The following is a 19660-nucleotide window of genomic DNA, read 5'->3' on the forward strand; positions in this document are numbered from 1 at the left end:
CACTAAACTTACTAGGTTGATACTGCACACCTGTTAGCTGCTAAAACGTAATTTCTCTTGCTTCTTTCCTAATCACAGTGAGTTGTTTTAGGCCCTATTAGAGGCCTTCAGTGATAACATACTTTTGGTATCAGTGTGAGCACTAACACCGTTTAATTCACTGCCTGCTTTTCTTTCCTAGTTAGTGTAGTGTGGAAAGACAGAGCACAAGTTTGGTCCCTTTCAAGATCAAGTAAACAGTGAGTGGAAAATGAAAGCTGCAAGAGTAGCCTGTTATTTCAGAAGAGTCAGGGTGCAAGAAAGCCAGGGGTAGGGTTGGAACTTGAAGATGGCACTGTAAAGAAGGAGAAGGCACATGGAATAGCTACCCTGGTACATGTAATAAGGAAGCAACCAGTGGAGACCAGGCACCAGCTATGGTTAGACAGCTCTTACACGAATGCCTCCTTTTTTTATTCTTTAGGGACGGGGTCTCGCACCATCACCCAGGCTGGAGTGCAGTGGCGCAACCATAGCTCACTGCATTCTTAAACTCCCGGTCTCAAGTGATCCTCCTGCCTCAGCTTCTCAAGTAGCTAGGACTACAGGTGCACACCACATAGGCACAGCTAATTTTTAAAAATTTTTTGTAAAGATGGGGTCTTGCTATGTTGCCCAGGTTAGTCTTGAACTCCTGGCCTCAAGTGATCCTCCCGCCTCGGCCTCCCAAAGTGGCGGGATCACAGGCACGAGCCACTGCACTCAGCCACCTACCTTTAATTTAGATCCATTTGCTCCACTCGACCTGCTGGCAAAGTGCTGACAGTGATGTTGAATGGCAGGGCCTGAGCTACTTTAGGCACAATGTCAAGTTGTCGGTTTGTGGTTGGCGTCCAGTCATCTCTCGTTTTTTTTACATCTCATTGGTGTCCCGTTTGTCTTTCCACTAACTGCCCCTCTCCCATTTAAGTGTTCAATGATCAACTGCTGCTGCTAACAGCAGCAATAGTATGTTACCACTTACTGACTGTCTACGATGCACCCGGCCCTGTTCAAGGTATTGTACATGTATTAGTCACCATAACTCTCCTCCCAGCACAAAGCAAGTATGATTATTGCACATCTGCAGATTACATGTCTCAGGACACATAGCTAGTAAGTAGATTTGAATCAAGCAGTCTATCTCTAGTGCCCATTCACTTAACTGTTCCACATAAAGCTTGGTCCTCCATGAATGAATTTGAATTCAGCTCTAATATGAATTTCAGCTCAAGGTTATCATAGTTACATAGAGTTCTTCCACTTTGATAGTTTTTGTGTAGCAAAATTTAGCCCATATTAATGCGTACTTAGTTCTACCGAGGGGTTAGCTGCTTACCCTAACAACACCCATTCTGGTATAGACTGGAAGGAAAGAAAGATGATTTTAGGAATCTCAGAAACTCTTTATAATGAAGCCCCTAAAATATTTTATGATAGAGAATGTTTCTTGTGGCTTTTGTGACCATCACTGACTCATAAATGAATTCCTCATTTTACTGTTTCTCTTTTTAGTTAAACAGTGATTCTGCCACTGATGAAACAATGCCAGACCATCCTGACTTACTTCTCCAGTCTCAAGATTCCATTGGCAGCATCACAACAGAAGAAATGCTTCAAATCAGGGATGAGACCCCAACTTTGGAGGCTTCTCTAGATAATGCTAACAGCCAGCTGCCTGAGGTGGGGAGAAATGCGGGCTGGTGCATGGCCAATCTGGGCTCTTTTTAGCACTCTTTTATAGCTCCCACTTTTCTTTCAAAAGAGTTTTGAAATTGATTTGTTTCCAGTATTTCTAACCTGTTGAGTTATTTTAAATGAAATAGTCAAATCTGATTTTTTCTTAAGTTGATAGATTAAGGAAATGACCTACAGGTTAAAAATAATCTTGAATGTTTTTAACGAGCAGTTTGCATTGCAAAACGTGGTGAGGTAATGTACAGACGCTTCTATGGGGTTGGTGAGCATCCTCTATTGCTCTGTATTTTCTTAAAAGGACCACTTTGGGTTTTTTTTCTCTTTTCTGCTTTGTGTTGGGTTTGTGTGATTGGTGCTGTGATTGGGATTAAAACCTCAGGCCAGCTGTGTTAGCAGTTGTTAAATGAAATCTTTTAAAAAGACTTTGGAACCACTAGTATTGTGTTTTTTGGAAAGGCCTGTGAGAAGTAAGCCAGATTTGAAGCTAATGATTGACCAAAAATAAGTAAGTATTGGTGTTTTTTTTTTAAGATTATTATACTTTTAAAAAATGTAATTGCTATAGCTCTGTCATATGTGCTTTTTTTATTCCTTGGTAAATATTAGGAAATGCTATATTTTGTCACTGTCCATCAAATTAATGTAGTTATTAAATCTAATCTAGGTAACAGATCTTACTATTTTTGTAAGGTGATAAAACACTCTCATGTTCTTGTTAGGCTGACTCTTGTACATATTTCAACTTTAACAGTAACCAGACATATTTTGAAATGAAGGCATTTTGGCTTCCTTATTAGCAAGCCATATTTAAAATGCTCATACTCATATGGCTAAGGTTTAGATAATTCAATTCAACAGATATTTATTGTGGTTTCAGTAGATGCCAGGCATTCAACTAGGTGCCAGAAAGAATAGGGCATGGATGGCCCTGTTGTCAGAGAACATTCTCTTGCTGTCTATTAAGGAAGACAGAGAAGGCTTTTAAAAAAAATTACATTTCAAGTCAGGCACTGTGGCTCACTCCTGTAATCCCAGCACTTTGGGAGGCCGAGGCGGGTGGATCACGAGGTCAGGAGATCGAGACCATCTGGCCAGCATGGTGAAACCCCATCTCTACTAAAAATACAAAAATTAGCTGGGTGTGGTGATGCGTACCTGTTGTCCCAGCTACCCGGAAGACTGAGACAGGAAAATCGCTTGAACCCAGAAGGCAGAGGTTGCAGTGAGCTGAGATGTCACCATTGCACTCCAGCCTGGCAACAGTGCGAGACTGTGTCCCAAAAAAAAAAAAAAACAAACAAGAACAAAATAGAGAGATCAAGACCATCCTGGCGAACATGGTGAAACACCGTCTTTACTAAAAATACAAAAAATTAGCTGGGCATGGTGGCGTGCACCTCTATCGCTTGAATGTGGGAGGCAGAGGTTGCAGTGAGCTGAGATCACACCACTGCACTCCAGCCTGGCGACAGAGTGAGACTCCATCTCAAAAATTAAAAAAAAGAAAAAAAGAAATTACATTTCAGTATGGAAAATTCAATAATAGGTTCAAGGCTTTATGAAAACTGAGAGAAAACTGATCAGCTGTGCACTGGGGGTGATGGTAAGAAAGGACAGGTTTCATGGCAACTGGGACATTCCAGGCAGAGGAACACAATGTAGAAAGGGATGGCAGTGTGAAATAGCATGGTATGTCTAGCTAAAAGCAGGAAATTGAGTATTTCCAGAGAATAAAATGGGAGGAGGAAGAGGAAGAGCAATAGGAGCGATGAATGGGATCCAAGACAGGAGAAGTCCTATATGCCACACTACAGACTTAGACTTTATCTTGAGGTAATAGACAGGAGAAGTCCTATATGCCACACTAAAGACTTAAGACTTTATCTGGAGATAACAGAAAGACATTCAAATTTTTATTATTTCGAGAGATACCTATTAAGTAACAAGCACTGTACCAGATACCAAGATGGACCCACATGGCATGTGAGCATTCATTTATGTGACCAATATCTACTGAGCCGCTACCTCGTGCTAGGCACTAGGCTAGGCATGGGGCCCATGGCAACTGTGACACAAACAAAGGCTTTTGGTTTTATGGAGCTTCATTCTAGTAGGAGAGACAGATAATAAGCAAGTAAAACAAAATATAAATAATATGTCAGAAAGTGCTTATCTTATTCATTGTACTAAAAAAGTCTTAACAGTAATGTGGACTTGAGTGAAGGAGAAAGTTAGGGGTAGCATTTAAGGTGAAACCTAAATGACAAAAACCAGCCCACCCCTTGAAGCTTTGGAGGGAGAAGGTTCCAGGCAGGGGAAGCAGCAGTGTAAAAGGCCCTGATACATCTGAAGTACAGAAAACTGGCCAATGAGGCTGGAATGCAGTGAACAAGGAGAGAGGTGGGCCAAGGCGCTGTCATGACATGTGTCACAGGCCACACAGCAGGTAACCATCGAAGAAGAACATGATCTGATTATTTCTTAAAACTTTGGCCTTTTTTGTCGAAAATGGAAAGTAGGTTCCAGTCCCTGACAAATAAAGCTTGCAGTTAGGGATAATCACAGAAGGGTTGCAGCCTCATTGTTGTTATTGAAGTCTCTAAGGCAGAGGCATTGAGGGTGGATTGGAGGAGATGAAGGAGCTAAGCTGGAAGAATATTAGCAAGAATTTAGCAGGGCCTGACTAAGGGCACAAACATGAGAAATGTTTACAGGAGAGAACTGACAGAATTTAGAGATGCATTTTAAATAGACTATATTCCTTTCAGTTGTTGGGAGGTTTATTAGTTATTAAGCCAAACTACAGTGCCTAGTTTGGATCACACCATACACCGTAACACCAGTGGATGAGAATGAAAGGGATATTTTGAAAGCATGGTATTTCATTTAGAAACAGTTCTACTGATACTAAAATTATCACCAAAAGAATGGCTATCCACAGGGAATATGACAGCCTTATATCTGTTGGATATATTGGCCTAATTTGTTTTTCTCTGTTTTGCCAAATAGTGTCAAATGACCCAAAATTGCCTCTTGTACCAAAAAAAAAAGTAGAAAAGCACCAAGATATTTAAGTAAAACCATAATTATTTTTAAAGCAAATTCTTAAGACAAAGAATATAATTAATTTTAATGGGTGAAATGTTTTGTGAATTAAAGGAATAAATCCACTCCTAAAAATGTTTATTTGAATTTCTTCCCTTAAATCATTTTAATATTGGAAAGATAAAATGGAGTAGACTAAAGCATCTCTTGTCATGACAAACTTTAGAGCTGGGTGTCCCTTTCTTCTCCGTAATATGCACATGTTACACTTTGATCTCAAGAGGGGATGAAGTTCTTCACTTGTATTTACTCACAGAGGGTTTCTTTTATTATTTATGATAGCTTCGAATCCAACTCATGGATGACAAATTATTCCTTATAGGAAAGAAATCTCTGTAACAAAGCATGTGTGCATGTGTCATTGTCTGATAAGGTGAAGTACAAGAAAATTTGATTTCTCATAATCTACATATAAACAATGGAATCCATTTTATCAGCCCCAAAAGCACTTTCTTCATTACATGTAGGCATTACTAGAAAATTTCATTGTATATTATATGATACTAACTACAGATAAAATATCATCTTGAAATTATTATTCAAGAAAAAATGACAATCCACTGCAAGTGTGAACTAATGAAAAGTGAGGGCATTGAACTAAGTTTAGGTTGAGATAACAGTATGTTTGTGTTGATGTAGAAGGAAAAATTCATGCCAATAAATATTCTAGGTATAGAAATGTCTCTAGTACTGTCACATAAATTATCTTCCCAAATAATGACAAATTTTTTTAAGAAAATTCATCTGGAAACCTTAGGGTATATTGAATATAAACTGGTGGAAGAATTAAGAAATAATTGTACTATATTATATTCAGTGCTAAAGTAAAGACTCAGAGTTTGCTGCTTTCCGTGCTTAACTAAATCCAGACCACTTTGTGTTTTTATGGCATATTTCTATGCCTTTGATATCTTCTAATCACTTTCCCTGCAATACCATCCCTACCTCATATTTGTCAAAACATGCTGTTTCCTCCAAGGAGACTCACCTCAGTTGCCTCAACCAGATGTGAGCTTTCCCATCATTGAGTACCAGCACCCATTTGTATGTTGCTGATAGTATTTGCCTTACATTTACCATTACTCTGGTATATGTTATTGTCATTCACTTATTAGCCTAACCCGGTTATCAGATTATAAACTAATTGCAGTTAGGAATTATTTATACCAGAGCACTCAGCCCAGAATCTAGTCAAAATCCTTCATTTTATAGATGAGTTTTACATATGAATAAGGCCCAGGCTAGTGTAGGGTCATAGGCTCTGACTTTCTCTTACTTTTCTTATTTTGGAAGGAAATTCTATTTTTATCCATGAAAAAGAGATAAGAAGCTACTCTACAGCTGAGAAGTAACTTAGGTCCAAATACTCAAAAGAAGCTGATCTTTATTCCTAAAACTATGACCATTAGTACTTATTTTCAAATTGATTAATAAACTAAAAACTAGTGTTGATACTATCATCATATATGCTTTGAAGGTGTTTTCATTTTTTAATAGTAGCAGCTCATTGAGCCTCTACCACTTCTGTATCACATAGCAACATTGTTTCAGTAATATTACAGTGGATAGAAAGGGCACACCACTAGTATGCTTTATAACATATTTTCATTATTGTTTACTTCAAATTAGGAGAATATACTCTTTTTTGATAATGAGCTTGTAATAGTTTAATTTTCAAAAGTATAATTATCTAAAATGTCCTAATGTCTTCTGAACTGTAGCTCAGTGATGAAACTTTATCAATACTCAAAGCCAAAATGAGGTCTTATAGTAAAGCCGCCCTAGTTGTCTAGGTTCGGCATCCTTCTGATTGGTCAGAACCTATTCCTGCTGTATGGTAGCCCCACAGGATCAGTGGGTTAATTACTTTGAGTCATCTCCCTTACTTATATCCAGAATATAATGTGTTCCAGTGTAATGAAAGAAATGACATTTCAAACAGGAGACAATTTATACTAACAATACAACGTTTTACTTGTGTAGAGTTAGAGCATATATGAGAGAAGATATTGTACCAAAGCACATACTTCTTTTTTTTTAAATGTATTTATTTTTTATTATACTTTAAATTCTAGGGTACATGTGCACAACGTGCAGGTTTGTTACATATGTATACATGTGCCATGTTGGCATGCTACATCCATTAACTCATCATTTACATTAGGTATATCTCCTAATGCTATCCCTCCCCCCACCCCACCCCGCAAAAGGCCTCAGTGTGTGAGGTTCCCCTTCCTGTGTCCAAGTGTTCTCATTGTTCAGTTCTCACCTATGAGTGAGAATATGCAGTGTTTAGTTTTCTGTTCTTGCAATAGTTTGCCGAGAATGATGGTTTCCAGCTGCATCGATGTCCCTACAAACGACATGAACTCATCCTTTTTTATGGCTGCATAGTATTCCATGGTGTATATGTGCCACATTTTCTTAATCCAGTCTATCATTGATGGACATTTGGGTTGATTCCAAGTCTTTGCTATTGTGAATAGTGCCACAAGAAATGTACCTGTGCATGCATCTTTATGACAGCATGATTTATACCCCTTTGGGTATATACCCAGTAATGGAATGGCTGGGTCATATGGTATTTATAGTTCTAGATCCTTGAGGAATCGCCACACTGTCTTCCACAATGGTTGAACTAGTTTACAATCACACCAACAATGTAAAGGTGTTCCTATTTCTCCACATCCTCTCCAACACCTGTTGTTTCCTGACTTTTTAATGATTGCCATTCTAACTGGTGTGAGATAGTATCTCATTGTGGTTTTGATTTACATTTTTCTGACGGCAAGTGATGATGAGCATTTTTTCATGTGTCTGTGGGCTGCATAAATGTCTTCTTTTGAGAAGTGTCTGTTCATATCCTTTGCCCACTTTTTGATGGGGTTGTTTGATTTTTTTTCTTGTAAATTTGTTTGAGTTCTTTGTAGGTTCTGGATATTAGCCCTTTGTCAGATGAGTAGATTGCAAAAATTTTCTCCCATTCTGTAGGTTGCCTGTTCACTCTGATGGTAGTTTCTTTTGCTGTGCAGAAGCTCTTTAGTTTGATTAGATCCCATTTGTCAATTTTGGCTTCTGTTGCCGTTGCTTTTGGTATTTTAGACAGGAAGTCCTTGCCCGTACCTATGTCCTGAATGGTATTGCCTAGGTTTTCTTCTAGGGTTTTTATGGTTTTAGGTCTAACATTTAAGTCTCTAATCCATCTTGAATTAATTTTTGTATAAGGTGTAAGGAAGGGATCCAGTTTCAGCTTTCTACATGTGGCTAGCCAGTTTTCCCAGCACCATTTATTAAATAGGGAATCCTTTCCCCATTTCTTGATTTTCTCAGGTTTGTCAAAGATCAGATGGTTGTAGATGTGTGGTATTATTTCTGAGGGCTCTGTTCTGTTCCATTGGTCTATATCTCTGTTTTGGTAGCAGTACCATGCTGTTTTGGTTACTGTAGCCTTGTGGTATAGTTTGAAGTCAGTTAGCGTGATGCCTCCAGCTTTGTTATTTTGGCTTAGTGTTGTCTTGGCACTGCGGGCTCTTTTTTGGTTCCATATGAACTTTAAAGTATTTTTTTCCAATTCTGTAAAGAAAGTAATTGGTAGCTTAATGGGGATGGCATTGAATCTATAAATTACCTTGGGCAGTATGGCCATTTTCATGATACTGATTCTTCCTATCCATGAGCATGGAATGTTGTTCCGTTTGTTTGTGTCCTCCTTTATTTCATTGAGCAGTGGTTTGTAGTTCTCCTTGAAGAGGTCTTTCACATCCCTTGTAAGTTGGATTCCTAGGTATTTTATTCTCTTTGAAGCAGTTGTAAATGGAAGTTCAGTCATGATGTGGCTCTCTGTCTGTTACTGGTGTATAAGAATGCTTGTGATTTTTGCACATTAATTTTTTATGCTGAGACTTTACTGAAGTTGCTTATCAGCTTAAGGAGATTTTAGGCTGAGACAATGGGGTTTTCTAAATATACAATCCTGTCATTGCAAACAGGGACAATTTGACTTCCTCTTTTCCTAATTGAATACCCTTTATTTCTTTCTCCTGCCTGATTGCTCTGGCCAGAACTTCCAACACTATGTTGAATAGGAGTGGTGAGAGAGGGCATCCCTGTCTTGTGCCAGTTTTCAAAGGGAATGCTTCCAATTTATGCCCATTCAGTATGATATTGGCTGTGGGTTTGTAATAAATAGCTCTTATTATTTTGACATACATTCCATCAATACCAAATTTATTGAGAGTTTTTAGCATGAAGGGCTGTTGAATTTTGTCAAAGGCAAAATTTGCATTTTCTGCATCTATTGAGAGAATCATGTGGTTTTTGTCTTTGGTTCTGTTTATATGCTGGATTATGTTTATTGATTTGCATATGTTGAACCAGCCTTGCATCGCAGGGATGAAGCCCACTTGATCATGGTGGATAAGCTTTTTGATGTGCTGCTGGATTCGGTTTGCCAGTATTTTATTGAGGATTTTTGCATTAATGTTCATCAAGGATGTTGGTCTAAAATTCTCTTTTTTTGTTGTGTCTCTGCCAGGCTTTGGTATCAGGATGATGCTGGCCTGATATAATGAGTAAGGGAGGATTCCCTCTTTTTCTATTGATTGGAATAGTTTCAGAAGGAATGGTACCAGCTCCTCCTTGTACCTCCAGTAGAATTCAGCTGTGAATCCATCTGGTCCTGAACTCTTTTTGGTTGGTAGGCTATTAATTATTGCCTCAATTTCAGACCCTCCTATTGGTCTATTCAGGGATTCAACCTCTTCTTGGTTTAATCTTGGGAGAGTGTAAGTGTCCAGGAAATTATCCATTTCTTCTAGCTTTTCTAGTTTATTGCCATAGAGGTGTTTATAGTATTCTCTGATGGTAGTTTGTATTTCTGTGGGGTCGGTGGTGATATCCCCTTTATCATTTTTTGTTGCGTCTATTTCATTCTTCTCTCTTTTCTTTTTTATTAGTCTTGCTAGCGGTCTATCAATTTTGTTGATCTTTTCAAAAAACCAGCTCCTGGATTCATTGATTTTTTGGAGGGTTTTTTGTGTCTCTCTATCTCCTTCAGTTCTGCTCTGATCTTAGTTATTTCTTGCCTTCTGCTAGCTTTTGAATGTGTTTGCTCTTGCTTCTCTAGTTCTTTTAATTGTGATGTTAGGGTGTCAATTTTAGATCTTTCCTGCTTTCTCTTGTGGGCATTTAGTGCTATAAATTTCCCTCACATTTAAAGCACAGTGTGTACTGCTTTAAATGTGTCCCAGAGATTCTGGTATGTTGTATCTTTGTTCTCATTGGTTTCAAAGAACATCTTTATTTCTGCCTTCATTTCGTTGTGTACCCAGTAGTCATTCAGGAGCAGGTTGTTCTGTTTCCATGTAGTTGAGCAGTTTTGATTGAGTTTCTTAGTCCTGAGTTCTAGTTTGATTGCACTGTGGTCAGAGAGACACTTGGTTATAATTTCTGTTCTTTTACATTTGCTGAGGAGTGCTTTACTTCCAACTATGTGGTCAATTTTGGAATAAGTGTGATGTGGTGCTGAGAAGAATGTATATTCTGTTGATTTGGGGTGGAGAGTTCTGTAGATGTCCATTAGGTCCATGTGGTACAGAGTTGAGTTCAATTCCTGGATATCCTTGTTAACTTTCTGTCTCGTTGATCTGTCTAATGTTGACAGTGGGGTGTTAAAGTTTCCCATTATTATTGTATGGGAGTCTAAGTCTCTTTGTAAGTCTCTAAGGACTTGCTTTATGAATCTGGGTGCTCCTGTGTTGGGTGCATATATATTTAGGATAGTTAGCTCTTCCTGATGAATTGATCCCTTTACCATTATGTAATGGCCTTCTTTGTCTCTTTTGACCTTTGATGGTTTAAAGTCTGTTTTATCAGAGACTAGGATTGCAACCCCTGCTTTTTTTTGTTTTCCATTTGCTTGGTAGATCTTCCTCCATCCCTTTATTTTGAGCCTATGTGTGTCTCTGCATGTGAGATGGGTCTCCTGAATACAGCAAACTGATGGGTCTTGACTCTTTATCCAACTTGCCAGTCTTTGTCTTTTAATTGGACCATTTAGTCCATTTACATTTAAGGTTAAGATTGTTATGTGTGAACTTGATCCTGTCATTATGATATTAGCTGGTTATTTTGCTCGTTAGTTGATGCAGTTTCTTCCTAGCCTCGATGGACTTTACATTTTGACATGTTTTTGCAATGGCTGGTACCTGTTGTTCCTTTCATGTTCAGTGCTTCCTTCAGGATCTCTTGTAGGGCAGGCCTGGTGGTGACAAAATCTCTAAGCATTTGCTTGTCTGTAAAGGATTTTATTTCTCCTTCACTTGTGAAACTTAGTTTGGCTGGATATGATATTCTGGGTGAAAATTCTTTTCTTTAACAATGTTGAATATCGACCCCCCACTCCCTTCTGGCTTGGAGAGTTTCTGCCGAGAGATCTGCTGTTAGTCTGATGGGCTTCCCTTTGTGTGTAACCCGACCTTTCTCTCTGGCTGCCCTTAACATTTTTTCCTTCATTTCAACTTTGGTGAATCTGACAATTATGTGTCTTGGAGTTGCTCTTCTGGAGGATTATGTTTGTGGCATTCTCTGTATTTCCTGAATTTGAATGTTGGCCTGCCTTACGAGGTTGGGGAAGTTCTCCTGGATGATATCCTGCAGAGTGTTTTCCAACTTGGTTCCATTTTCCCCGTCACTTTCAGGCACACCAGTCAGACGTAGATTTGGTCTTTTCACATGGTCCCATATTTCTTGAAGGCTTTATTCATTTCTTTTTACTCTTTTTTCTCTACACTTCTCGCTTCATTTCATTCATTTGATCTTCAATCGCTGATACCCTTTCTTCCAGTTGATCGTGTCGGTTACTGAAGCTTGTGCATTTTTCACATAGTTCTTTTGCCATGGTTTTCAGCTCTTATCAGGTCATTTAAGGACTTCTTTACACTGGTTATTCTAGTTAGCCATTCGTCTAATCTTTTTTCAAGGTTTTTAGCTTCTTTGTGATGGGTTCGAACTTCCTTCTTTACCTCGCAGAAGTTTGATCATCTGAAGCCTTCTTCTCTCAACTCGTCAAAGTCATTCTCCATCCAGCTTTGTTCCGTTGCCGGGTAGGAGCTGTGTTCCTTTGGAGGGAGAGAGGCGCTCTGATTTTTAGAATTTTCAGCTTTTCTGCTCTGTTTTTTTCCCATCTTTGTGGTTTTATCTACCTTTGGTCTTTGATGATGGTGACATACAGATGGGGTTTTGGTGTGGATGTCCTTTCTGTTTGTTAGTTTTCCTTCTAACAGTCAGGACCCTCAGCTGCAGGTCTGTTGGAGTTTCCTGGAGGTCCACTCCAGACCCTGTTTGCCTGGGTATCCAGCAGGGGAGACTGCAGAATAGTGAATATTACTGAACAGCAAATGTTGCTGCCTGATCGTTCCTCTGAAAGCTTCGTCTCAGAGGGGTACCCGGCCGTGTGAGGTGTCAGTCTGCGCCTACTAGGGGGTGCCTCCTGGTTAGGCTACTCGGGGGTCAGGGACCCACTTGAGGAGGCAGTCTGTCCGTTCTCAGATCTCAAACTCCATGCTGGGAGAACCACTACTCTCTTCAAAGCTGTCAGACAGGCACATTTAAATCTGCAGAGGTTTCTGCTGCATTTTGTTTGGGTATGCCCTGTCCACAGAGGTGGAGTCTACAGAGGCAGGCAGGCCTCCTTGAGCTGCAGTGGGCTCCACCCATTTGAGCTTGGAGGCTGCTGTGTTTACCTACTCAAGCCTCAGCAATGGTGGGCGCCCCTCCCCCAGCCCCGCTGCCACCTTGCAGTTAGATCTCAGACTGCTGTGCTAGCACTGAGGGAGGCCCCATGGGCATGGGACCCTCTGAGCCAGGCACGGGATATAATCTCCTGGTGTGCCGTTTGCTAAGTCCCTTGGAAGAGTGCAGTATTAGGGTGGGAGTGACCCAATTTTCCAGGTGCTGTGTATCATGGTTTCCCTTGGCTGGGAAAGGGAATTCCCTTACCCCTTGTGCTTCCTGGGTGAGGCAATGCCTCGCCCTGCTTCGGCTCTCACTTGGCGGGCTGTATCCACTGTCCTGCACCCACTGTCCAACACACCCCAGTGAGATGAACCCGGTACCTCAGTTGGAAATGCAGAAATCACCCATCTTCTGTGTCGCTCACGTTGGGAGCTGTAGCCTGGAGCTGTTCCTATTTGGCCATCTTGGACCAAAGCGTGTATTTCTAAGTAAACACCTAAATCCTATTACTGAAGAGAAAAGAAAAAGTCTTCAATATTTCTATACAATAATAGGTGATATATTTTAATTTCAAAATATTTTAAACCTATGACCGTTAAAAAAGTTTATAACTGGTTCAAAAACTGTAAAAGTGGCCGGGTACAGTGGGTCACACTTGTAATCCCAGCACTTTGGGAGGCCAAGGCGGGTGAATCACGAGGTGAAGAGATCGAGACCGTCCTGGCTAACATGGTGAAACCCTATCTCTACTAAAAAATACAAAAAAAAAAATTAGCTGGGTGTGGTGTCATGTGCCTGTAGTCCTTACTGCTTGGGTGGCTGAGTCAGGAGAATCGCTTGAACCTGAGAGGCGGAGATTGCAGTGAGCCGAGATCACGCCATTGCACTCCAGCGGGAGTGACAGAGCAAGACTCTGTTTCAAAAAAATACATATACATATATGTATTTATACATATAGTTAGACTGTATAAATGAACACCACTTAATAAAACAGACTTAGATGGATGGCAATACTTATTTATTGTGTTGTAAAATTCTTTTTTATGTTTTTATAGTTCACTAAAAATATGATTATTTTGTAGAATACAAGTTCAGTATTAAAGGAAGAACATGTTATAACCTTTGAAGATGAAGGGTCCTATATAATTCAAGAACAGCAGGATTCTCTTGTGTGTCAAGGAATTCTTGATTTAGAAGAAACTGAAATGCCGGAGCCTCTAGCTCCTGAAAGCTACCCTGAGTCAATCTGCGAAGAGGATGTTACCTTAGCTCTGAAAGAGCTAGATGAAAGATGTGAAGAAGAAGAAGCAGATTTCTCCGGACTGTCTAGGTGAGAATACAGTATCATAAACACCATAGTGAGGTGATAATCTCTCCCCCATTCCTTCCAAAGAGTGCCCCTGTATTCCAGTTTACTTACTTTCATTTCTTTGTGCGTTTCAGTCTGTAATCATACTTTGTGTGTTTTAGTCTAGAATCATACTATCTTCATTTTTAAAGATAGCATGCCTTACTCTAATGGGATATTTCTTCGATTATGGACATTCCCATAAAGAAAAACAATTAGGCCATTTTCAAAGCATAGTAAGTGGTATTCCACATTTAGAAGCACACCAAATATCTCTTTTGGCATGCTAGATGGCCAAATGTTAAAATCAATATTGGAATGAACTTCTGTGATACCAGAATTTAAATCTAAAATATATCCAAAAAGTTGTTTTTACAGTTTCATGATCAGTGGTCATATTTTTTAAGTTTTATTTCTATTATAGGCAGAAGTGATTATTTCTTAGATGCTAGATTGCTCCTTTTAAATGTTTATGCTCCATACATTAAAAACGTATTACCAAAAAGTATGAAGAATTCTCAAATGGAACTTTTTCTTTACTCATGGACTAACTTGAATAATCAATTATTTATAGTTTTTAAGGGAAATTTTGGTGGCTGTTATGAAACTCATATACCAAATAATTCTGTAACACATAGAATTAGAATATCCACTATTTAAATTTCATAAATATTTGTGGTTCAATATTATGTTTTTTATAAAGGTATCTAACTTCATGCACTCTGTGCGTGTATCTATTTCCCCATTCAACAATTTGAGCTCCTGGATAACTGTTTTTATATAAAATTAATATTTAATAATCAGCAAGTATTTCAGAATTTTACTTTTACAATAAAAATTACACCTTTATACTTCATGTGATAATAGAGTTTTAACATATACAACACATTGGAGATTTTTTTTTACCATCAACATATCAAGAATACTTACCTATATTTGAAAATATATAATCAGATATTAACAATAAATCTTAGTGATACACCTTTTTCATATTCCTGATTTGAATATGGCAGTAGCCCATGCAACCATTCAATCATTAATCATGCACAAGTTCAGGAATGCCAGAAACGATGCTATTCAGCTAGCTGGCTTCCTAAAAGGCTGAAGCCAAACAGTCGACTTTGGCCAACTACTGCAGCTGAAATAGAATGGAGCATTCCTACTAAGCAAACAGATTATCTACTCTAGCTTATAGTATACGTGTTAAAATCAGTCACCACAGTGACAGTTTTAAAATTAACCTTTTTGAGGTCTCATTTGTTTTCACTTCAGATGTCTGCTTTATTTTGATGGTTTTCTCCAGTCTTTACTTGGGTCCCTCTCTTCCATATGCATTGCTCCAAAATTTCGATAAAGCCTTATAGAACCAGCTTGTAATGCGAAACATTCAATCTTAAGACCTTGAATAACACATGTCTTTTTTATGGAGTGTCAGACTCAAATATTTCTTCGTATTTATGGCCGAGAGTTGTAGAATGTCCAACCCAAATATATCTTCATCTTTTTCCATTGTTCCGTTTTGGTTTGTATAATCTGACTTTTGGGATTATAAATTATTTGAAGGAAATGGCCAGGTCTTATGTTTCTTTGGATTCCAATCTATTATTGGCCATATTGCTAGGAACATAGTATGTGCTTATGAAATAACTGAGCTAGCTATGTGTTTCCTGGCTAATAGCAATTGGACCCGTAGTCCTGGGTTCAAATTCTGGCCCTGTCATTTCTTACCCAGTAACTAGACATATTATTTAACCTTACTAAACTTTTTGTTTCATCTTTAAAATCAAGATAATAATAGAACCTAATCCTCATGTAGTTGCAAAGACTGAATGAAATTATCCATATAAGGCACCTAACATAGCCCTTAACACAAAAGATCATGATCAAAACTTTAAAAATATTATCACCAATGTGGGGCTGTTCAAATAAAAGCCTCCAAAATTGACCATTGAAAATGAAAACATTCTCATTGGTATTATTCATAGAAGTTACTAAAATTAATCCGTAGTGGTGGCACATTATAGGACTTGGGTTATTTTAAGGTAGTTGCTTGAAATTAGAGTTCTAATTCTAAAAATGCTAACTAGAAAGAACAGGAATTCACTTATTCACACTTTCTTACAAGATTTAGGTGGTTGTACATTTTCTAAATCAGTGTGTATATATGAATAAAAATAACCTGTCAAATGACTTAAGCTGTCTTACGTGATTGAGCCTATTCTTTTTTTCTGAGATAGTGTTATGATATTTGTGATATCTGTGTTAACAGTCAAGACGAAGAAGAGCAAGATGGTTTTCCAGAAGTACAGACATCGCCTCTGCCATCACCATTTCTTTCTGCCATCATAGCCGCCTTTCAGCCCGTGGCATATGATGATGAAGAGGAAGCCTGGCGCTGCCACGTCAATCAGATGCTGTCTGACACTGACGGGTCCTCTGCAGTGTTTACTTTTCATGTGTTTTCTAGGCTTTTTCAGGTCAGTGAGGTTCAGGGTTTCTGAATTTATATTATAGTTACCTATTCAAGTTACAGTTTTTCTTCTAAAATCAGCATCTCCAATTTTAATATTCCTACCAGTTTTCTTTAATAATTTTTTTTTCTAAGCTAGTAGTATTACTTACATTGACACTGTGACATTGTGGTACTGCTGGTACATTACACAATGACTGGTACAGATTTCTCCCTTAAGGCAATTAGAATAAAACTTCAAAACAACATCTGATATGTTTTCTGCAGTATGCTTAGGCACTATCAGGATAGCAAAGAAATAAAGGCCTAAGCTCTGCCTTCAGGGAGCTTACAGTTAATATATCATAAATCAGTTTATAATCAAGGGTTAAAGTAATGGACACTTTTATGACTCTGTGAGGACCTTAAAAGTTTTAGCTGTTAAGGTTGCTTCCTCCCCAACAATAACGATAATATAAGCTAAAATTTATTGACTACCCACTACATGCTAGGCACTGTGCTAAATGGCTTTATAGTAAGTGTTCTCACACCACAACTATGGAATGTAGATTTGATTTTTAGCATTCAGTGGAGAGGGAAACTAAGGTACAGAAAAATGCCACCATCCTCTGAACTATCTACTACCTTTCCTCCCTTTTCTCCTCCCAAATTTTGCCCATCTTGGAAGACTCAGCTAAATACATTTTCTTACCAAAGCTTTCCCAACCACTCCAACCTCCAGTCTCTCTCTCCTGGAAGTTCTTTAGCGCTCATTAACGGGAGCGCTTATTTAATTCTGTACTTACTGCATCACTACTTGGTTTTTCTACTCATATTCTTACTGATGTTGTAAGTTTCATGATGGCTGAAAGTGTGGATTTATGCTTTTTATTTTAATCATAATGCCACCTAACAGTGCAACACATATATAAGTAGGTATACTTTAACCATTGATACTACTGATAATGTAGTCTAATTGATTGACTTACTGTGAGTCAGGCATTGTCTGTTTTATGGAAATGAATATTCTTGGACTCGGAGAAAATATTACTCTTAATACATTTTTTATGACTTTACCTAAAGTTAAGCCAGATGGCAGCCCATAGTCAAGAATAGTAAACTACATTTACTGAAAGTTTCTTTCAGGTAATAACTTTTGATGAACAACTTCCTCAAGACAGGCAAGACTTTGATTGCTAAGAATGTACAGCATGCATCCATCTGTCTGCCTCTGATGAAAAAATCTCAGGAATAGGGAGATGACTGGCATATAGCATTAATTTTTTCAGTAATATTATTTTGTAAATTTTTGTTTCTTTTTAGAAATTAATATGTTTCCTAAGGAAATACCTAAAAATATGGATTTACAGATCAATGGTTAAAATTCTATATATCATTATAATTTTAAAATAAAAGTCTACCCTATTATGCTTCTTTACTTTTAAAGGTAAAAAAAGGCTTTCTTATGAAACACCAAACTCTTTTGCTTTTCCCCATAGACAATTCAAAGAAAGTTTGGAGAAATAACTAATGAGGCAGTCAGCTTTCTTGGTGAGAGTCTGCAACGCATTGGTACCAAATTTAAAAGCTCCTTGGAAGTGATGATGATATGTTCAGAATGCCCAACAGTCTTTGTGGATGCTGAAACAGTAAGTTTTTACATGCACATTTATTATAAAGACTACATTTGAATGGCATCATTCAGTAAGTCTTTTTTTTCTAAGTAATTCTGAATTTTATGGTATAAAGGTTCAGATTTTCAACAGGATTATAAATATTTGGCAAAGTACAATTCTGGTATATTAGATGCAGCAACTTGTGACTATTTCTGATTCTGACTCCTTCCTGCCCTTACCCTCCACAGAGTCCTAGATGGGAAAGCTAAAAAGTCATGCTCTAGAGATGGGTAATTTTTTTATTCTTAAATAAAAATGCGTAGGAGATACGTAAACCTCCCCCCGTGAAATACTCAGGCCTCCTGGTTCATTTCCTGATTTATTTCCAAGCACACTTCCAGATTATATATTAAGGTATTTAAAGAACTAAGGTTTAAAAATCTTCAAGGTATGTACTGGTCTTGCCTGACATCTTTGAAAACACTTGAGGATGTCCTTCCTGAGACTTCTGAAGTCCCACTGCACTCCTACTGTGTTCCAGTGAGAGCTCAGCTCTTAGTAGGGGACAGAGTAGAGTAAGAGAATATCCAAAAACCAACTAATAGGTATTCCATAACTGAAAAGTCTCATGATTTTGTGAGTCTCGTGATTTCAATCAGAAATGGTAACCTGGGTCAATATTTCTGATTTCACAGCTGATGTCATGTGGTTTGCTGGAAACCCTCAAGTTTGGTGTTTTGGAGTTGCAAGAACACCTGGATACATACAATGCCAAAAGAGAAGCCACTGAGCAGGTCAGTCTCTTTTTACCATATGCGAAAAGTGGTTTGCTCTTGACACTGGAAGGGTAATCCTGGCAGCAGAATAGCCCAGACAGAAAAGAAGACTTCTTAGCACCTGCCTCAGGGTTTTCCTGAGAGCAGCAGGTTCTTTGAGCTCTCTATCCAGCGAATTCCTACCTTTGGCTTTTAAAAATCAGCTCTCTAACAGCACAATGGAAAACCATAGCTTTGTAAAAAGCTCTGTGGAGACTATATCGCTGCTGTCAACATTCCAAGTGGGGAAATTGAAGCAGTATTTCTCAGTGCATTAGAGAATTGTGGTCTAGGAAATCCACAACCTCTGACAAAGCTATGATCTTTTTCCCATGATGTGTACATGTACATGGGCAAGCAATAGGAGAAAAAAGCATTAGATAATCACCTCCTAAGAAAGACCTCTTCAAGTCCAATCTGGCATTGAAAACAGAGTAGCTCTGTTCCTTCCCTAAGAGTAAATCCAGCACGTTTTCAATTGGGAGGGGCAGAAGAACAAAAAATAGTTTCTCTCTTTCACACAAACTGCATACAGTAGACAATTATTTTTCTAGGAGATGGATCTTTCATTAATAAGTAGTAAATATCTATGACATGTATAGGCCTATGAAAAATGAAGTGTGTGGTGGTATCTCATGGTACTATTTTGCATTTCCCTGATGACTGATGTTTGAGCTCCTTTTCAAATGGATCTCATTTAAGATATTTTGTGAATTGTGGCTTCAAGTACGTTGTTCATTTTTGTAAATGGGTTGGGTTTTTCTTATTGATTTGTAGGGGCTTTTTATCCTAAATGGATATGTCCTCTTTTGGATATATGTATTGCAAAGATTATTCCTTCTCTGTGGCTAGCAGTTTTGCTATCTTAGTAGCATTT

The 19660-nt window shown here is 38.3% G+C and overlaps 1 protein-coding gene across 2 annotated transcripts in view; it reads left to right on the forward strand.

Moving 5' to 3' along the window:
* The window catches only part of FRYL (FRY like transcription coactivator), a 285169-nt gene that overhangs the window by 254127 nt on the left and 11382 nt on the right, over positions 1-19660 (forward strand). For both annotated transcript variants that reach the window (XM_025385755.1, XM_025385754.1), the window contains 5 exons: positions 1534-1701; positions 13638-13885; positions 16173-16380; positions 17852-18001; positions 18664-18762. In XM_025385755.1, coding sequence (XP_025241540.1) covers positions 1534-1701; positions 13638-13885; positions 16173-16380; positions 17852-18001; positions 18664-18762 — 873 coding nt within the window. The remainder of the gene's footprint in view (positions 1-1533; positions 1702-13637; positions 13886-16172; positions 16381-17851; positions 18002-18663; positions 18763-19660) is intronic.

Source organism: Theropithecus gelada, chromosome 5, assembly GCF_003255815.1.
Source record: "Theropithecus gelada isolate Dixy chromosome 5, Tgel_1.0, whole genome shotgun sequence".
Taxonomy (NCBI): Eukaryota; Metazoa; Chordata; class Mammalia; order Primates; family Cercopithecidae; genus Theropithecus; species Theropithecus gelada.